The 18071-nt window shown below is 39.2% G+C and overlaps 1 protein-coding gene across 1 annotated transcript; it reads right to left on the bottom strand.

Moving 5' to 3' along the window:
- Positions 1–836: 836 nt before the first annotated feature.
- On the bottom strand, positions 837–14539 carry xkr5b (XK related 5b). The gene is made up of 13 exons (XM_072380356.1): positions 14304–14539; positions 12496–12585; positions 11150–11255; positions 10760–10926; positions 9474–9607; positions 9278–9356; positions 8889–9058; positions 8190–8301; positions 7866–8033; positions 7573–7763; positions 7306–7401; positions 6088–6271; positions 837–4965 (listed from the first exon to the last, which is right to left on the bottom strand). Exons 1-13 carry the CDS (start codon positions 14410–14412, stop codon positions 4262–4264), a joined length of 2310 nt encoding a protein of 769 aa, XP_072236457.1. The 5' UTR covers positions 14413–14539; the 3' UTR covers positions 837–4261.
- Between the last annotated feature and the right edge of the window lie 3532 nt (positions 14540–18071).

The following is an 18071-nucleotide window of genomic DNA, read 5'->3' as shown; positions in this document are numbered from 1 at the left end:
AGATGCCCCCTTTTCAAAAACAAACTTTGTATCATCAGTACATTTTTACCTACGTATGCAACAGTTCTTAATGTTGGCCACTACAAACAAAGTCAAAAGTCAAATATTGATTTGATGGAGGGATACTAATATGACTTTCAACAACCTGCGAGCTGCTCATCTTCTTTAGTGTTTTTTTCTGAAATGTGGTGTTTTAGCTATCTGGGCCATCTCAGTGCATGACTCACTACAAGAATATGCTTAATGGAGTGATCAGCACCAGCTGTTCTTGGTCAAACTGTAAATGACTTAAAAAGTATATCAAAATAAAACTGCCAGTCAAGTATTACACTGGTGTGTGGTAGTGTGAGCTATCAGGATAGGTACTGTATATTCTCTCATACAGTACAAACATGCTTTATGGCTTTTAAGTACAATTCGTGTTCAAATATACACATACACTGATCTCAAAATCATAATCACCATTCAATCCCCAAAGAAAAGAGAGGTTCAGCCAGCAGCTTTGAAAAGAGGAGTGAAGACATGCCTGAAGAGGGAGCTGTTGTGATGTTTCTGTGATATTTTGAACAAATGTTTCACAGACATGAATATGTTTGGCAACAAAATGTGACTAAGATTGTCAAACTCCACATTAAGGGGTATATTGTGATCAGAAAATGTTGTTTACGTGGAAGTGTCTTGTTCATATTAAGCTCTTAATAGGGTTAACAAGGGAATATTGCTGTATGTAAACATAATCACTGTATAAATGTTTATCAAATGATTATTAAACTTGTAAAGCAATAGTTTAATGTCCCTGTCAGTAAAGAGGGAAATACACCAGACTCTGTGCTTCAGTGATGAAAATGGCTTTATTTTGTTCACATCAATAGCACAATTGTCACGTCTACCAACCACAGTGGTGCTGTGGAAAGCCTTGAAGAGACGAGGAGATGGATGTTAATGAAGCTGAAGCTGTCTTTCTACAAGGCAAAGCGCTCACTCATAATGATCAAGCAAAGGCATAGCTGGAGACTTAAGCGTGTGCATACAATTATTTCAACAGTGCACTGATAAACATTTCATTAGCTGATTTATTGCTGCTGCATACACATACATTCTAGCATATGTGTAAAGTACAATAATGTGCATGTGCGGTTAAAGTAAGTGCTGTCACTCTGTGACAGCAATTTCAACTTTGGCTGCCTGTATGAATGAGTCACATGCATTGAGGCTGCAGTACACAGACATCATTTTGACAACGTTTAATGAAGCATTTCTACTATAAATTGTGATTTATAACCAGATTCATTTTTTATATCACCTTCAAACATGAGCAACATGTTTACCTGCTCATCACACAGACCTTACAGTTACAACTTTACAGGTATTACTTGGTTAGGAAACAGAAAAGTAAATAATACAGTTTAGTAATAGTTAAAAAAGTAAATAATAGTAGAAACAGGTTAATTACTACGGAAGTCAAAATACCTAATTCTATTATTACAATTGCAGAATAGTATTTATATCACAACTGCATGATAACTCATCATTTCTGCCCTCATGTAGACTCTGAACATCTGCACCTAATCTATTTTTTCTTCTGCTGGCAACATAATCTAAATTAGTTTTAATGTTAAACAAATACTCAACTGTGTGTTCAGTCGTACACGGAGAAAGAACATGTCCCCAAAAATGATTATTCTTCTTATAATATATTTTGTCATATGGAACATCAGTTTTATTGAGGTAGGAGTTGCAACTAACTATACTTGAGTAAATATACGTTGCAGGTTGTGAATTTGTGATTCATGGGCTTTTATAGTTTTATGCTGTGGTTGAACATTAAAATCAGATTTCCACATTTCAATAAATGCTCATCTAATTACAAATTAGTTCCAGTGCTTGTCATTGTTTCTCAGGTAACAAGGTTTGAGGGCCATGTCCAGGGCTGTAATGTCACAAGTGCATAACAAACACGCTCTCAGAGTACACAACCGAAGGCCAAATGCATCTTATCAATAAATATGAAAGTACTGAAGCAAGATATCAAATAAAATGTGAAAATTCAAAGCACTTTTTATGTTGACTGTTAGTTTGGTATGAAACCATCAATGCAGTGAGCTAGTTCAAGTCTCACTGCAGCACACAAGATGAACAAATGATCATCTTCTCTATCATGAGATATCTGATCCTCAGTCATACTAATCCCTTCTTTCATCCTTTAAAAAGAGCAGCAACACAGGACTGTCAGAGGTACTAATAAACGTGACTTATTCTCCGTAATAGACAAGGTCAAAAAATCTTTAATAATGTGCATAAACTGCTGGGTTGTTGTACTTTTCTGTGCCTTTGAAATGAGGCGCTTCTTCTTGTCCTTGTTAGTCGATATGTTGGGATAAAAATTACAACAGGACTTTCTAAACTTTTAAAAGTTCAGAAAACTATTTTGGTTTTGGGGTATCCATCCATTTTCTATCCAGTTCAGATCCGGTCATAGAGGGGCTGGAGTCTATCCCAGCTGCCACTGGATGAGAGGTGGGGTACACCCGAGACGGGTCGGCAGTCCATCACATGGCCAAAGAGACAATCATGCACTCTGACACTCACTCCAAGAGAAGAATCACCAATTAACCTACATGTTTTTGGATGGTGGGAGGAAGACAGGGTACCCAGGCAGAACCCAGGTAGAAGAGAGGCTGGGTTTTGAACCAGGAACCTTCTTCTGTGAGGTGACAGTGCTACCCACAGTGCTAATAATGATAATTAGGAGACATAACCAGGCCAAAAAATTTAAAATAGATATTAGACAAATAAGATAAAATACACATAATGAAAATAAATTGGCCTTTAATATTCTATATTGCTTAATTACCCTTTAATAAATTAACACATGTGTGTATTGTATTTTGTTAAATATCAAGCCACAACCATTCAGGTGTGCAACAATTAAACTAAGCTGTGCCTTCTGTGTTGTAACATGCCGTTACTGTTAAAGACAAACATATATAGTGTGAATAATTTTCATTACCCATTCTGAGAATGACAGCAAAACAAGGACGAATGCTTCAAACTAAAGTATTTTATGTTTTATATATTTTTGTGTATATCAGTGATTAGTGTGAACAGCACTATAAAGTTTACTGCACTATAAACGTAGGGGCTGTTTGGATGACCGAGGAGGTTCATGAAAAAATGTTTAGGTGTTCAACAAAACATAATCTAAAAGGTTTCTTTAAAAATGAAAGAAGACGATCAGCTCCAAACCTAACATCAACAACTTTATGAGTGCGTATTTGGATTTGAACTAGTATACATTTATATGCCTCATATAATTGTTCACAAATATGCTGCATCTTTGAAACTGATAAGCTTAAACATATATTCCCAGGCAAGCTTTAATTCTACCCGGTTTTAAGCAGCTCCACCAGAATGAGGGTGTTGTGGATTTCTTGTCTGCTGATTGGAAGCATCACCTGCTTTTCTCAAGATCCATCCAAGCCAACCTACCAGATACCTACATGATAAATAATGGGTGAACTGGTTATTTAGTAATGGTCTGATTATTGGGTTGTTATTATTATTATAATTATTATTATTAATAACTAGCACTTCAGTGGTTAATATCCTATTTATACTTTGTAGTTTTTTTTATCTCAAGCCTTGCTACAATGCAATAAAACAACATTGTTTTTAATCATTTTCCTCTAAATGCTTACTGGAAGTAATCTCAGCTGCATGATGACTAAACTGTATTTGGTCTTCTGTTACTGTTTTCCTCTGATCAAAATCTTTGATAAGTAAATTTCAAACCCCTCAGCACTCCTCCCCAGTTTGAAGTGGACAGTCACCATGTAAATCAGTGTTTGTTGATGCCGATTCTGATTATTTGCATAAGAAACAATTACATTTTTCTTTCTTTTTGTTACAAGCACACACAAGGAAGCTAACACTGGCAAAATCTCCTGTCTGCATGTTTCAACCAGCTGACAGATGTTCGTGCAGGAATCCCAAACGACAGTCAACCAACACAACTAAACGTGTGTTAGCAAAACCAGTGGTCCCTAAAGATGTTTCAGTTGCCAGCTATTTAGAGTTCCCTTTTTTGATATCTTATCCATTTAAAGTTACCCAAAAATTATAATACCTGTATCTGCTACAATTAAATGAAAATACCTGTTCACTTTTCACATAGATTTCCAAAAGTTAGTTAATGCATTAATTGATGTAAATCCTGAACAGATAAAGGGGAAAAGACTCCTTCCCTATACTTCACTCTTCCTTACACCGCCCTCTCTCTACTGTCCACAAACTGAACCATCTGTTTGCGAGCATGGGAGATGACTGGAGTGAGCGGAATGATTGGAGTACCAGGTGTAGTAGCACCAGGAGTTGAGGCTGCAGGAGTTGAGGCTGCAGGAGATGAGGCTGCAGGAGATGAGGCTGCAGGAGATGAGGCTGCAGGTGTCGATCCTACAGGAGTGGAAGCTCCAGTTGAAGCAGCGGGAGTGGAGGCCCCAGGTGTCCCACCTGGAGTCGTGCCCGGTGTTGTGCCAGGAGTGGCAGGGATGACAACAACAGGGGCTGGGCCAGGACTTTCAGCCCCACCTCGAGGCTCCAATCGTGGGGTAGATGCGACAAAACGGGCCTCTCTGATGCGGTAGGGACTTCGATAGATGGAGATGGGCGACAACTCTGAGCCCCATCCAAGATAGCTCCCACTGGAGGGTGACTGAGCATCTGCACTGAAATACAGAGTAGTGCTGGATTCTCCAGGGATCGCTGATTTTCTCTCCGGGGAACTAATCAGGAGAGGGGAGCGTCGCTCAGGTGACCAGCCAGGGGTTTTGATATCCAGAGAACCCACAGAGGACGAGGCCTCTGTCAGAGATGCAGGATTGCTGTCAATGTGACGGAGACTTCCAGCTTGTTGAGGAGATGAATAAGATGGTGAACCATAAACTGCACTCTGAAACTCCTCATCACCTAAATAGTGAAATAGTGAAAAGATATGCTTTTTTTTATGACTGACAACTAAAACATGGAAAAGTTAATCGAAAAAGGTTAAAGGATTAGCAAAGTTTGTGCAAGAAGTGTGTACACAGTGTGCCGAATGTGCTACTGCATTAATGTCACTGCAGAACAAATACGTTAGAGATTAGAGATTAGGTTAGAGAATCCTTGGCCAGAATAGATATTTCTAAACCTTTCTTTCAGCCATCCGGAAACGTCTTGCATCTGTTTGCTAGTAGTTCCTGCTACTTTTCCATTTCTTTCCAATCAAACACTTTTTTAAGTTTGCCGGAGCTCTTTTTGCAGAGACATGTTGACTCCAAATGGGGTTTATTCCAGGACTCATTACTGGACAGGTTAAAACAGCACATCTTTTCCTTATCAGTCAGTCTTTTTTTTTTTTGGTTTCCTGCTGACAGACAAAACCTTCACCTCAAAGTAGTTGTCTAAAACTGCAGAACACACTTCCCTCTAAAAAATATTGTTTAATCTTCTAATGTAGTCTTTCCTCTGATATATTCAGTGGCTCCAGCGCAGAGAAGCAGTAAAGAAGCTCTGCAGCAGGATAAAACCTCTACTATGTTTAACTGTAGGCAGGCTGTTCTTTTTGTAAGGGGCTTCATTTTCATTTTAATCTTAAACACAGTTTAAGGCATTTCACTCCAAAACAGCTCTTTCAGTGTCACCTTAACTTTCAAAAGGGTTGTGTATGCATCCTTTCTCTGTTTCTCTCAAGTGTCCAAATAGATAGTTGTCTTTCAAGATTTCAAAACATACAGTAGCTATTTTGGAGGGGTACAGTGGCAAATCACATCCAGTTTTTTACTGAAATATTCTTCAAACCTTATCCATAAACAGATAGGAGGAGAAGATGCTGTGAGGCTCTCATTTCGAATGTACAACTTGCTGAACACAATCATTGTTACAGCATGAAAGTCAGACCATCATCCACAATTGAACCAAGGAGCATTTTGTTGGGATAAAAGTAGATCAAACACAGTACAAGACTAGTACTTTACATTTATGTATTGACTGTATGAATGTGTGTATGTGCGCACACTGTCAGCATTGTTCAGTTTCTATGAGGCATCTAACCTTTTTCATCTGATGGCTGTCCACTGGATTCTTCCTCCGCCGTCTCTTCTAGAATGACTTCCTGAACTGGGATGATTTCTGGAAACCTTCTCATATCCTGGATGGTCGTGGGAGGAGTCTTTCTCACCGGTCGGGCCACGACGGTGGTTTGAGCTGGCTTTGGTGGCTGAACCACCTCTTTCACCTGGACACAAGGCAGGGTATTAGAAAGAATATTAATCTAAGTATTAGACAGCAGCATGAGAGCAGCATGCTTAGAAATAACTTCGTAGAAGCAAACCTGGTGGCTGAGCCTACTGATATTTATTCTAAGTTGTCACATTTGCTCATCCTGTCCCATTGGATCTCTGTTTACATAAATAGAATATAATCTTACACTACTGTACTGATTTATTCTTTTACACAATTGTAGTAATAGCACTCTGTTATTACAAATAACTTTTCATTTTTTGTTTATTTGTCTTTGGTCAATCAAAGCCTGTGTTTATACTTATACTACAACGTTTCTTTACCTACAGTATATAGCGGTCTGAGGACTCTCAGTTTGGAAAATTAAGAAGAAATTCTGATGCGGGAGGTAAACTGGCAGCTTATTAGGATGGGCCACCAGAGGGGGGAATTTAAGCCATCTAAAAGAACGTAAATCTCAAAAATGTGATTTCAGTTCGAGTTAACAGTATATATTGTGATCTTTCACAATGCGTCTCTTTTGCATCAGACAATTATTTACTTTGTCAGTATTTTCTGAGCTGAAAAACATCCAAGTTGCATCCTGTCGCTTATCAAGCTCACTCCAACAAGAGTTGTGTCAGACTTGTTGGATAGCTTGCCACTGGGCATTACTTTAGCTGGTGCTTTTAATGTTCCAAGCTTTCTACTCTTTTTACTGTTGAAATGATGCACAGCAACGTGGACGTTCTTTAAATAGGAAACTGCTAAAGTGTTGCAGCATAAAATTAAATTGTTGAGGTTTGAGGTTTTTGACTTATCAGGCGTTCATGTCCTGAGTAGCTCTCATCATAGCTCCACCCTCAGAACATATCAAACTGAAAGTGATCTGACTGCTGTCTGGGGCAGGTAAGACTGACTGCTCATAAGTATTTCAAACAACCCAACATAAAGAATAGAATATCCGTTTAAACCATGAACTTATGTGCTACCTTTGAGAATCTTTATTTCCCACTTTAAAAATGTCAGCGGAAAACTCAAATATCTTACCTGTGGTGCCTGGGTCTCCAGTGGTGGAGCTGCCTTAGGAGCAGGTTGTGGAGCTGGTTGTGAGATTTGAGGAGCTCTTGGCTGAACAGGGGGGAGCTGACAAATCACAACACATATAAGACTGATATACCCCTTTACATAAAAAGATGTCATGCCTGCATAGAATGGCAAACATTTCATCTCCCCACCAACACAAACACTAATATAGTTCACAGCTTAAAAAAAAAAAAAGAAAAAAACACTTGAGAGCACAAAGGGACAGCAAACCTGAGGGACATGATGAAGATCAGGGGAGTGAACCTCTTCAGACAGACCCATCAGTCCAGCCAGTCCCCCCTCACCATACACGGACCAGATCCTAGAAACATCCCCTGTTTTAAGAGCTAAGCGGATCAGCAACCAGTGGTGATGTTTCCAGCCTTCCCATTGGATAGGAAGGTCCATGAGGGTCCCACCTCCTGATCAAAATATCCACAGTCCTTTGTTATAAATATGAAATAATAGAGAAAGCTATATAGATAGTGTAAATAAATCAAATTATCACTGATTACAAAACAGACCAGACAATGTTGCATGGCGATGGAAAGAGCGTGAGACTTTCTCCTCCAATGAGAGTGTTGATCCATGCTCCATACAGGCTCCACTCATCCCCCTGTGACGAATACTCTGGAAGATCTCAAAAGACTTAGGATGGAGGAAACGATAGTACAGCACCAATGCAATTACTCCTGCAGAGTGACAAGAGAAACAATAAAGACTTGAGAAAAAATTACCTCAAAGGGGGAAATTAGTAAGGTTAGTCACATTTAGAAAATTCCCTTTTTACAAACCAAGACATGAACAAATGGAGAATGTGAGCGTTCTTAAATGGCCGCATGCCTCACCAATGAGAAAGCTGCAAAACACTGCAGCTGGGATGCCCACAGTGTCCCAGGACACCATAGTAAACAACCAGGAGGAGGCCAGAAGAAGAAATGCGTTTTCTAAAAACATGGCCTGGAAGAATGAGCAGAAACACAGGAAAATAATGATGATTCATGAGGAGAAGCCTTTCACAAAATTGCTGTCATGGTTCCAGTTTTTTCAAATTTAATTCTGAAACTGTCAGTTTTTAGTTCACGTCCTGTTCTATTTTGTTACTTTTGCTTCTTGTGTTTCCTCCTCACCTGTTTCGTGTTTAGATGATAACATCTGCTCTGTTCCTGCCACACATGTGTTGTCCTCATTACTCACCTTGAGTGTATACATATTCCATGGTTTCAGTCGTCTTGCCCGACTGTCCATGTTTCATGTAGCTAGTTTTCCAGCCTCGTTACCTTGTATGTTACTGACTGAACTGAAGGAATTAACTTATTTTACGTCCTACTACCTACATATACCTTCTATTCTATTTTTTGCCTTCAGTCACAAAATAAGCAGCTGTCTTACATTCCACCATTTTTGTCAGGTCAGCTGACCAATCAGAGCAGACTTTAGGTAAGGGGTTCTTAAATGTACTGGAAAACCTGCCACCCTGAACTGGATTAAGCAGGTATAGAAAATGAATGGATGGATAGCTGTTGTGATCACAGACACAAACATACCAGGTAGAACCCGGCCATGCGGTATCTGGATGGACCGTACTTCACATTGAGGAAGAGAAAGATGTGAATGGCTCCCAGAATGAGGTTGAAGAGTCTCCATCGACTAGTTGAACGTATGATGTCAGTCTGCTGAGACACCATCCAGAAAGTTGCACCTAGCCAGTGCACACCTGAGACACAAACACACATTTCTGAAACAAAATTCAACCCCTGACACATACAGAGCATAAACACACTGATTGAGAGTTAAAAGTGCTCATGGTAGAGAAGGTGGACCATTTTTTTTTTATCAGTGGGGAAACTCTTACACTCACATCTTTACTCAACAGACAGTGTCATATAACAAACAAATATGAGCTTTGAGGTGAGGCCTTTGTATCCAGACTTACCAATGACTCCGAGGACCCACTGTTTGAAAATACGTGTGAAGAGCATGAGGATGGCAAACCTAGATCCCAACATACTGACCTGCAGACAGAGGCAACATACCCGTCACATAGATATACTGATATGGGACTCATGACACTGATATTTTTTAGGTTTGGGGGTGTGTGTTGTGCACATTGGTTGTTTAATAATGCTCACCCTCCACAGCAGTCGGCAGAGAATTGCAGCCGGGGTCATTTGTAAGTGTCCTGGTCTGATGAGTGAACAGGCTCTGGCATAGAGGACCAAGGCCCAGGCCAGAGATAATAAGCATACCACAAAACACACAGAGGCTGGAGGGAAGAGAGGAAGAATGATGGGGGCAATTGGTGAGAAGACAACTTTGTGAGTGAAACACTGGAATGTTATAAACTATATATACTGCACAGCAAAGAAACATTACAGTGCAAAAAAAAAGATATTTTTTGGCCACTTTGGTACTGAAAATAAAATTCGGGATATTTTCACATTGATATCTTTTGGGACCCCTTTTGGGCAACCTGACAAATATAACTAATTTTAGCATTCATCAACTTCTAAAGCATGCTATAAAGCACACTGTCTATCAGCTAATGGTTATATTTTGCAGTTAGTTGTCGAACAGATACTAAACTAAAACAGCCGTATTGCAGTGTCATGTGACATGTGCTCTGCAGAGTTGGGGCTTATTTCCAACAGCTTTGCCACTATAAGCAACACCTTTCTGTTAATAGACCATATAAAACCTTAACCTGCCTCTCCAGGGCAACTGTTGATCGCCTAACAGTGTTGTGCAAGTTCAACCTTCACAGGAACTAGTTCAATGGTCAGTTCACATAGATTAAAACTAAACTAGTTACGTTCAAAGTTTACCATGTGATCCTCACCAGTTGGAGTTCACAGTCCCAAATGAACTAGTTCACATTAATTTCTCACTTTCTTATGACCTCCTCTGAACTCTCCTCCTTAGGCGCTACAGTACACGGCATTATGGAGTGCTATGAAGTAGAGGAACATGGGTCCCATGGCCATCTGCACAGATAACATGCGCAGAGCTGCAATTATCGATTTTATGACTAATCAAAAAAATCCCCAAAATGAAATAAATAAAAAACTTTGAAGAATAGTTTTTAGTGCACAGGCTACTTTATTTGACCATATTAGCCAGCAGACACCCACTGACCAGTGCTTCAGCCTCATAATATCACACAAACATTTGTCGAGCACACAGAAGAATGAGACAAGCAGACATTTTCACAGAGTTGTTTGATAAATAAAAGTATCAATTCAAAATGTTAGAAGTTTTGTTTAGAAGATTATTCTCTATTAGAAAATGTTTGATAAATATCTGTTGTTTTTCCATACTGCATGCATCCCATAGTTTATTCGCCACACACGCAAAATGAACCGTTCTATTCTGGACTGTTTAAGTATACTTAAACAGTGCTTATATATATTCTGCTCACCAGGAGATTTGAGTCCTATATCAGTACAGATGAGCACGTAGGTCTGAAGCAACGTCTGAGGGAGGGTGACAACTAAGGCCTCAAACAGTCGTAACGCAGAGACATCAGCCTGCTGCATGATCTCACCATACACATCCTCATCTGGCAGCTGCATACACTCCAATAGCCTGTGAGGGCCCAACATGATGACGAATGAAGAGGCAGACAGGGAGGGATCTTTAAAGTTATGATCATCAGAATATATCATTAATCAAGAACAGTTTTGGAACACTAACCCTAGTCTCTACTGCAGCCAGTGAGAATTAACATTATAGATGAAAGCATTTCTGACCCTGCCTGTATGCTCCATCATCTCACACATATTTACACGGCTGCATAAAATCAACCCACCTTTTGAAGATGCCCAGGTGCAGTATGTGTGTCCACCGGAGAGACTTCCTGCGGATTTGTCCATCGGACAGGTACCACAGATAACTGAGCCACTGAGGACCCCAACCTGAGAAAAATAGCATGGAAAACATTTAAATCAAAAGACAGATCGGATTTTCATTGTAGTTTTGCCAAAGTCTTAGTGAGTCAACAAAGTAAAAGAGTGTCCATTTACAAAAAAAAAAGGAGAGAGAAGATAAAACATTACTGATAATGTGCAATTATAATACACAAAAGAAAACAAATAATATCAATTATCTTGAAAAAATCAGGTCAAACAGGGCTGTGCATACATGTTTGATTGGGCTTTTCATTGTCTCTCTAACTGTGTCAGGCACATGTAAACTGTCCCGGTAAAATACAGCTCTTCTTTGTTTGAGCTAACAGAATGGGTAGTTTTTCAGCGTGGGCATACGAAGTTAAATTTCTTAAATATTTTTCATGCAGGTGTTTTTTTTAAACAATGTCACATCTTGTTTGAAAAGGTAGCTCAGTGCCCACAGTTTAGCTGCACTGTCTGCATGGTTAATTGGAGTTAATGCATATTTGTTGTTATTAATGTTGTTCTGTGTTGGTGGTCAGTTACTTTGCTCAGGTGAAGTACTGTCATCTTAAGGCCTGATTGCACTGCATCGTACTTGCCTTTGTTTTTTAGCGTTGTTTTTGTAGTGTCATAATAATCTGGTCAAATTCTGACAGTTCTTCTGTCCGCCTGTTCCCGATCTGCTCTGGAAGTGTGTGTGTTAGCAAACTGCGCGATGAAAATACTTTCTGGTACTTTAGCTTTTCTGGGCTTTGTAGTGACAGGTATTGAGGCTGCAATGTTTCAGTTCGAGGCATTATTTACTAGATACATTCAAAATGTTAGGAAATGAAGGAAAGCAGCCTAATTCAGCTCTGCACCTGTTTGTAATGTTTCTGTAAACTGCAGGACGAAATCATACACCACACCCATTTTTTGTATATCGTACACACATCATTTCAGCTGAGTGTTTATCCCATTGTGAACATTTTTTTTTATAAGTGACCCAGACCTCACTACTGTACAAAAAATGTAATTAAATGATAAAATAATACGTTTTTAACAAGTTTTGAATTGATTTTTTTTCCTTTAATGAAAAAAGCTATTTAGTCCAACAGCAAATTCAGCAGTTCATTCACTGCTGGACTAAAATTTCCACTGGCAATAATTTCATGCTTAATTGCTTAATACTTTCATGTGCCCCTAAATTGAAGTGTGGTATGGTTGATATGTTTCCCTATTTGCTCCATCTGTCTATTGATCTGTTTGTCGTTGTAGGTGTCACCTGGCAGCAGGAGCAGGGCAGTGAAGCCAGCCAGATGGGCATAGCAGTAGTTGTGCCCCACCCATAGATAGTACACAAAGCAGTAGATCACTGGGGAAAGACAGAAAACACACAGAAACACATGATTAGATTGTTTTACAACTTGACTGAATAAAAAAAATGTTCCTGAATCATTAAATCATTAAAAGTAAATACAGATGATAAACATAACAGAACGCCATCTCTCGAAGAAATAAATTGCACATTGAACCTATGCACTTTTTAACTTCTCTTACTTTCATTTCTCACAGCAAGAGTTACTCAAGTAATTAGTATTTTACACAGAAATCCTGTTGGTTCCTTACAAAATATGTAGCATAGTCACAGATTAAACCACCCAACATTTTAGAGCAAACAGCGAAAATCTTTCGGCAGATCAAACATTATATTTAAGACAGACGCCCGCTCTTGAGTTTAAACACAGCATTTAGTATGATTTCTCCTTTTTGAAGAGGACATCACTAATTTGTCATTAGCAGAAACAACTTGAGGTCTACTTTAGTCAATTGTAAATGTAAACAACGCTCTTTGGTGCAATCAAGTAAAATGCCAGTAAATATTTCTCACTTCTGGCCCTGTTTTCCTAACATCTGTATGAGTATCAAAATATGACTTGCTTTTCCCAGGAAAGCATTTCCCATGTTAAAGCATATAAAGCCATTATGTAGCCATTCTTATACATAATCCATATTAACGATCACTAACTTCATTTGGATTTAAGCATTGTCAAATCTAAAGTTACGTCTTTTGCTTGGAGGCTTTGTAAGTAATCTCAATACTTAGAAAAATCCCACCAGCTCACACAATTCTATGATTACGGTGGTTAATTTATGCACCATATTGTTGCAGTGTGTGTAGCCTTTAAAAACAATCTTCAGCTTTAGATATAAATGCCACGACAACGGTATTTTGTGTGATAATGCTTCAACTGTAGTGTTTATAATAGCAATGTTTATACAGGAAGTAATGTAGCCTTTTATTAGTGGATGACTGCCAAAACAAACCCATTTTAGCATGTTTGTGAGTGTCCACACAGTTTTCAATGACCTCTGTACAGCACTTCACATTATTGACACCAGCTGCTGATGCCTCTGCTTCTCTACTCCCTACATCACTCCCTCTGTAGCTCTGCCTCCTTCCATACATGTAATTTGAAGCTTCTGTAGCTGCCAGACAGGCGGGCTGACTAGGCCCCATCCTGGGGTATACGCCCATCACCTCGTCCATTCATGCACCTCCAAAAAAGAGCGCTGAAATATGACAACACGGGTCTGAGATGTTTTAAGAGTTTACAACAAGAAAAATTCTGCCATGAATCAGCAGCCTTGGGGTAAGCAGGTTTACATAGCATGGATGGTTTAGAACAGGAAAGAGGCGCACTGACTGCAGACTGTGGTGCAAGTCTATTATTTATGACAAGACAAGTGATAAACGCCTTTTAAATAAGACAATAATGGACAACTTTGCAGATATTAAATCAAACCAAACCCTCATCTTGAATAAGTATATCTCCTACGGTCACTGTGGCTCTCACGCGCTCTACATCTACATTACACTGCATATTGTGCTAACAAAAAAAGGCACATCTCGCACGCGCACTCACATAACTAAATCAAATCAAACAGAAACAGGATTGGGCTCAGGTACACCATCCCAACCGACCAACACACCCCAAGTGTCACAGCGGACTGTGTAATCTGTGTATGCGTGAGTTTGCATCTCTGTGTGTGCGTGTGTGTGTGTGTGTGTGTGTCCCAGGTAGGACTCACGCGCCGTCCTCTCTGCAACGATGAGAAATGCGGTAAAGGCGAACACGCAAACTTGGCAACACGGTATGCAGGCGCCTCCATTGCTCGGAGTAGCCGCGTAATCTCTCATAGTGGCATGAAAATCGAAACAGTCTCTCAGATCGACAGTCACTAACAGTCTGCAGGACAGTGTCGTTCTGGTCCCGGTCGGGAGTCGGTCCAGCTGCGGCAGCCCGCTCTGCAGCTCCCCCGTCCCAACGTCACCGCCCGACCGTCCCGTTAAAGCGATATAGCGCTCATGCAGGCACCGGGCAGAAAAGCATCCTGGATCCTAAAATGTTTTCTGATCTTCTCCGCATTTTTAAACTGTCTCAGTATTCTAAATCATTTTCACCACTGTTTAATACTGGCATAGCAAAAGTGCATTCACGCCTCAAGTTAATGTCTCAATAAATGCCAGATTTAGCCACTGTCTATTTTTACAGATAAACACAAAGATACATAAGAAATACAAATACAAGTTAAAATAAAAATAGATAAGATTAACTAAATAAGCCATTCTGTGTAGTCAAAGGTGTGGTTGTAACACTTTTTGCTTCAGCATCTGTAACTCACAAATTTTTTTAACTCATTCTCAAACTTTTAACTAAAATACCCACATTTGTTTACTACAAATTACATATATTTAAGACCCTGCGCAAATATGACAGACCTTGTGTTTTAATGTCAAATACATGGTGTTCCTTTTTTACAACATACCCCGCTTCTGAGGTGGGTGTAACACATGCTGGGGAGAGTTGTAACACTTAGAGAAATTAAGCAAAAACAGAGGAAAAACCATAAATTATTCTTGAAAAATAGATGTATTAGAATAAAAGATGCTTTCCATGCTGAGAATCCAAACATAAACCATCACTATCACCTAAACAGAAGAAAACAAGGTCACGGTGGGCTAAAGAGAAGCAGGCATGGACTGTACATGTTTGGATGAAAGTGATATTCAGTGATGAATCTTCAATTTTCATTTAACAAGGAGATGATGCTGGATGCTGGATGTTCTGTGCAGCCCCAATGAAACAAAGACAACTGTCTGAAGAAAACAAATTTCCACAATCATTGATGATTGTTTGGTGGTGCTGATGTCAGGTAACGTACCCGGGAAGATGACTGAAAAGGCAGTTTGATGATGTCTGATGACGGTCATGTATCTTGCTCCATATCAAACAAAGTTAAATCCTTCTTCAGGAGAAACATATCAACTCAGTGACATGGCTAGCAGACACCAGAGATCTCAAACCAGTCATTTATGGTGGAAATTGGAAAAAAAATGGTCCGTGAAAAGATTCCATCCTGCAAAACTGATCTGTCTGCTGCTACAAGAAGGTTCGGAGCCCGATCAATGAAAAGTATTGTTTTTCATTAGTGAAGTCCTCAAAGAATTCAAGCTGTCACAAAACCCAGAGGAGATGCAACAAAGTGGTAACTACCTTTATTTTTTGTGGTCCAATATTCCATAATTCCTTCCTATACTTAATCTGGAAATGCATTTTATATCAATCGCAGCAATTTAATTTTAGGTATATTTTACAAAGCTGGAATGTTAAGTAGTTGAATGAAATGACCTCCTCCTCTGTGTGTGGTGATTCCATCCTTTTTTTAGCCAGAGATTGTAAGACGATAGTTTCACAGTACGACATGAACTCAATGTGCTCATTTTTGTTCTTCAATGTACTCCATCAAAACCAATATACCTGAAATCAGGCCCATCCTCCTCTCCGTTGTCTTTGTCCTATTCATTCATGTCTTTATGTACACATAACTATTAAGATAAACAGCAAAATTTCCACTAAAACTGTTTCTTTGTCGTCCAGAACTCAATCGTTTTGCTGATCAACACAAACGTGTCGATTCTCATTCAAACTGTTATACTCCTCACAACTTTCACAACAACCTTTCATCATTTGATTCATTCAGTTGTCAGAAGAGTGTTTTCCATTTATAAGTATGACATCTACACGCTGTATGTATGGAGTTCCTTCCACCACGCTGACATTTCCTAGGCTGATAAAAAGAGCTGCTTTTAGTATGAGGCCATGAAGGCTGCTTGTGAGAACATCACAGGTTGCAAGGCGGTTTTCTTTCAGATTTTTCCTCTGTGCATCAGAGGGAAAAACATCCTAAGTGATGTCTGCTCAGACTAACAAGAGTGTCAGATGTCCACTGAGGGGATGAGAACTTGTAGTGTCGTGTGCTAAGAGGGGCGGATTCCATTCTTTTTACTGCATTGTCTTTTCATCTTTGAGTCTTTGTTTTATTTGGTTTTCGTACAGATGTCATTTTGTGGAATGTTCACTGTATGGCCCCACATGAAATATCTGATTTCAGATTTCAGTTAACAGAACTTGTCGCACAGAGAAACAAAACTGTTCAGCAACGACGAAAATAAGAACCAAGCAGGTATTTGTGTATATGTGTGATTTCCATGTGGCAAAAAACATCCATATAGTTTTGATCAGTAAAAAAACAACTTAATTCAGTTTTAAGCATGAATGTAAGGTTCTCAGGGAGTTACAAACTTTTGCAGGCGGTGTGAAGAGTTTTGGTGTCTCAGTCGTTTCATGAGAAGAATATTTATGGAAAACGAAAGTATATTTCACAAATTTCAAACCTGCATTAACGTCTACCTTCCCCATCTATCTACTTCTGTTGACTGCTTCTGTCTACATGTGACAGATTTTTACTGAGATCAGCCTTCAGCTGTAACGTTGGACTTTGAAACACCACAATTTGGGCAATACCTTCTAGCATTATGGGGCATTGTGGGGCAGTGGGGATATTTTCTTCCCCTTCTGTCATGATTCATGGTTATTCTTTTTCTTCCAAGTCTTTTCTCTGGTATAATCATTTCATAGTATTTTTATCATTTTGAGTTGTTGGTTTGATTTAGGAGTTATTCTCTGTTTGTATTAGTTTATTGTTGATTTATCTTCAGTCCCTTTTATGGCATTGCCTTTGTCACGCTTGCTTTTGTGTTACACTAGTCTTTATTTTTATTTTTGTCTTGCAACTGTAATTGTGTCCTGGTTTAGTTTCTAGTTTACTCTGTTTCATATCCTCACAAGTAGCTCTCCTCAGTTCCACTCTCACCTACTGTCAATCAGCCTCAGCTCTAGTCACTCATCAGTTCCCCACAGTATTAATCCTCCCCATTACCTTTAATACTTTTGTTTGCTATGCACAATCATGTGTTTCATCTTTTTATAGGTCGTGTACCTAAGTTTAAGTAATTGTTGGTATTTTCTTCACTCTCAGTACTATACAGTTGCTTTTCCTTTTTACTTGTTATTTATATTTCAGCCTTTTTTTTATCTGTACCCATGTAATGAGAAGTGAAAGGTGTCCTGGAACAAGCTGGGGATGCATGCAGAGGCACTTTATGGACACCAGGTGGAGGTACTGACACTTAAATTGTCCAAGATTGTAAAAACCAAGGTGGATTTTTGTTTCATTCCCCTGACTGTGAATATGGCTGCTTTGGATCATTTACATTTCTTTTGATAATTTAGCAATTTCTTTACACCCAAATCGACTTATAACTGACAAAAAAAATCTTGTCTGAGAAAGAAGTTTACAACTTTATGACCGCAAGACAACCATTCTGCCTTCTGAGTTATAACCACCCCCACCTGCTCTTCTCCTTACTCACATATTTATTAGATCACTTTGTGGACAAACTGCAGACCATAGTGACTGAACTCCATTACAAAGGAGGAGATTCAAGTGCAACCT

This window comes from Leuresthes tenuis, unplaced genomic scaffold (assembly GCF_036924035.1).
Source record: "Leuresthes tenuis unplaced genomic scaffold, fLeuTen1.0.hap1 SCAF_2, whole genome shotgun sequence".
NCBI lineage: Eukaryota > Metazoa > Chordata > Actinopteri > Atheriniformes > Atherinopsidae > Leuresthes > Leuresthes tenuis.
Note: the sequence above shows the minus strand (reverse complement) of the source record. Positions and strands in the feature narration are given on the sequence as shown.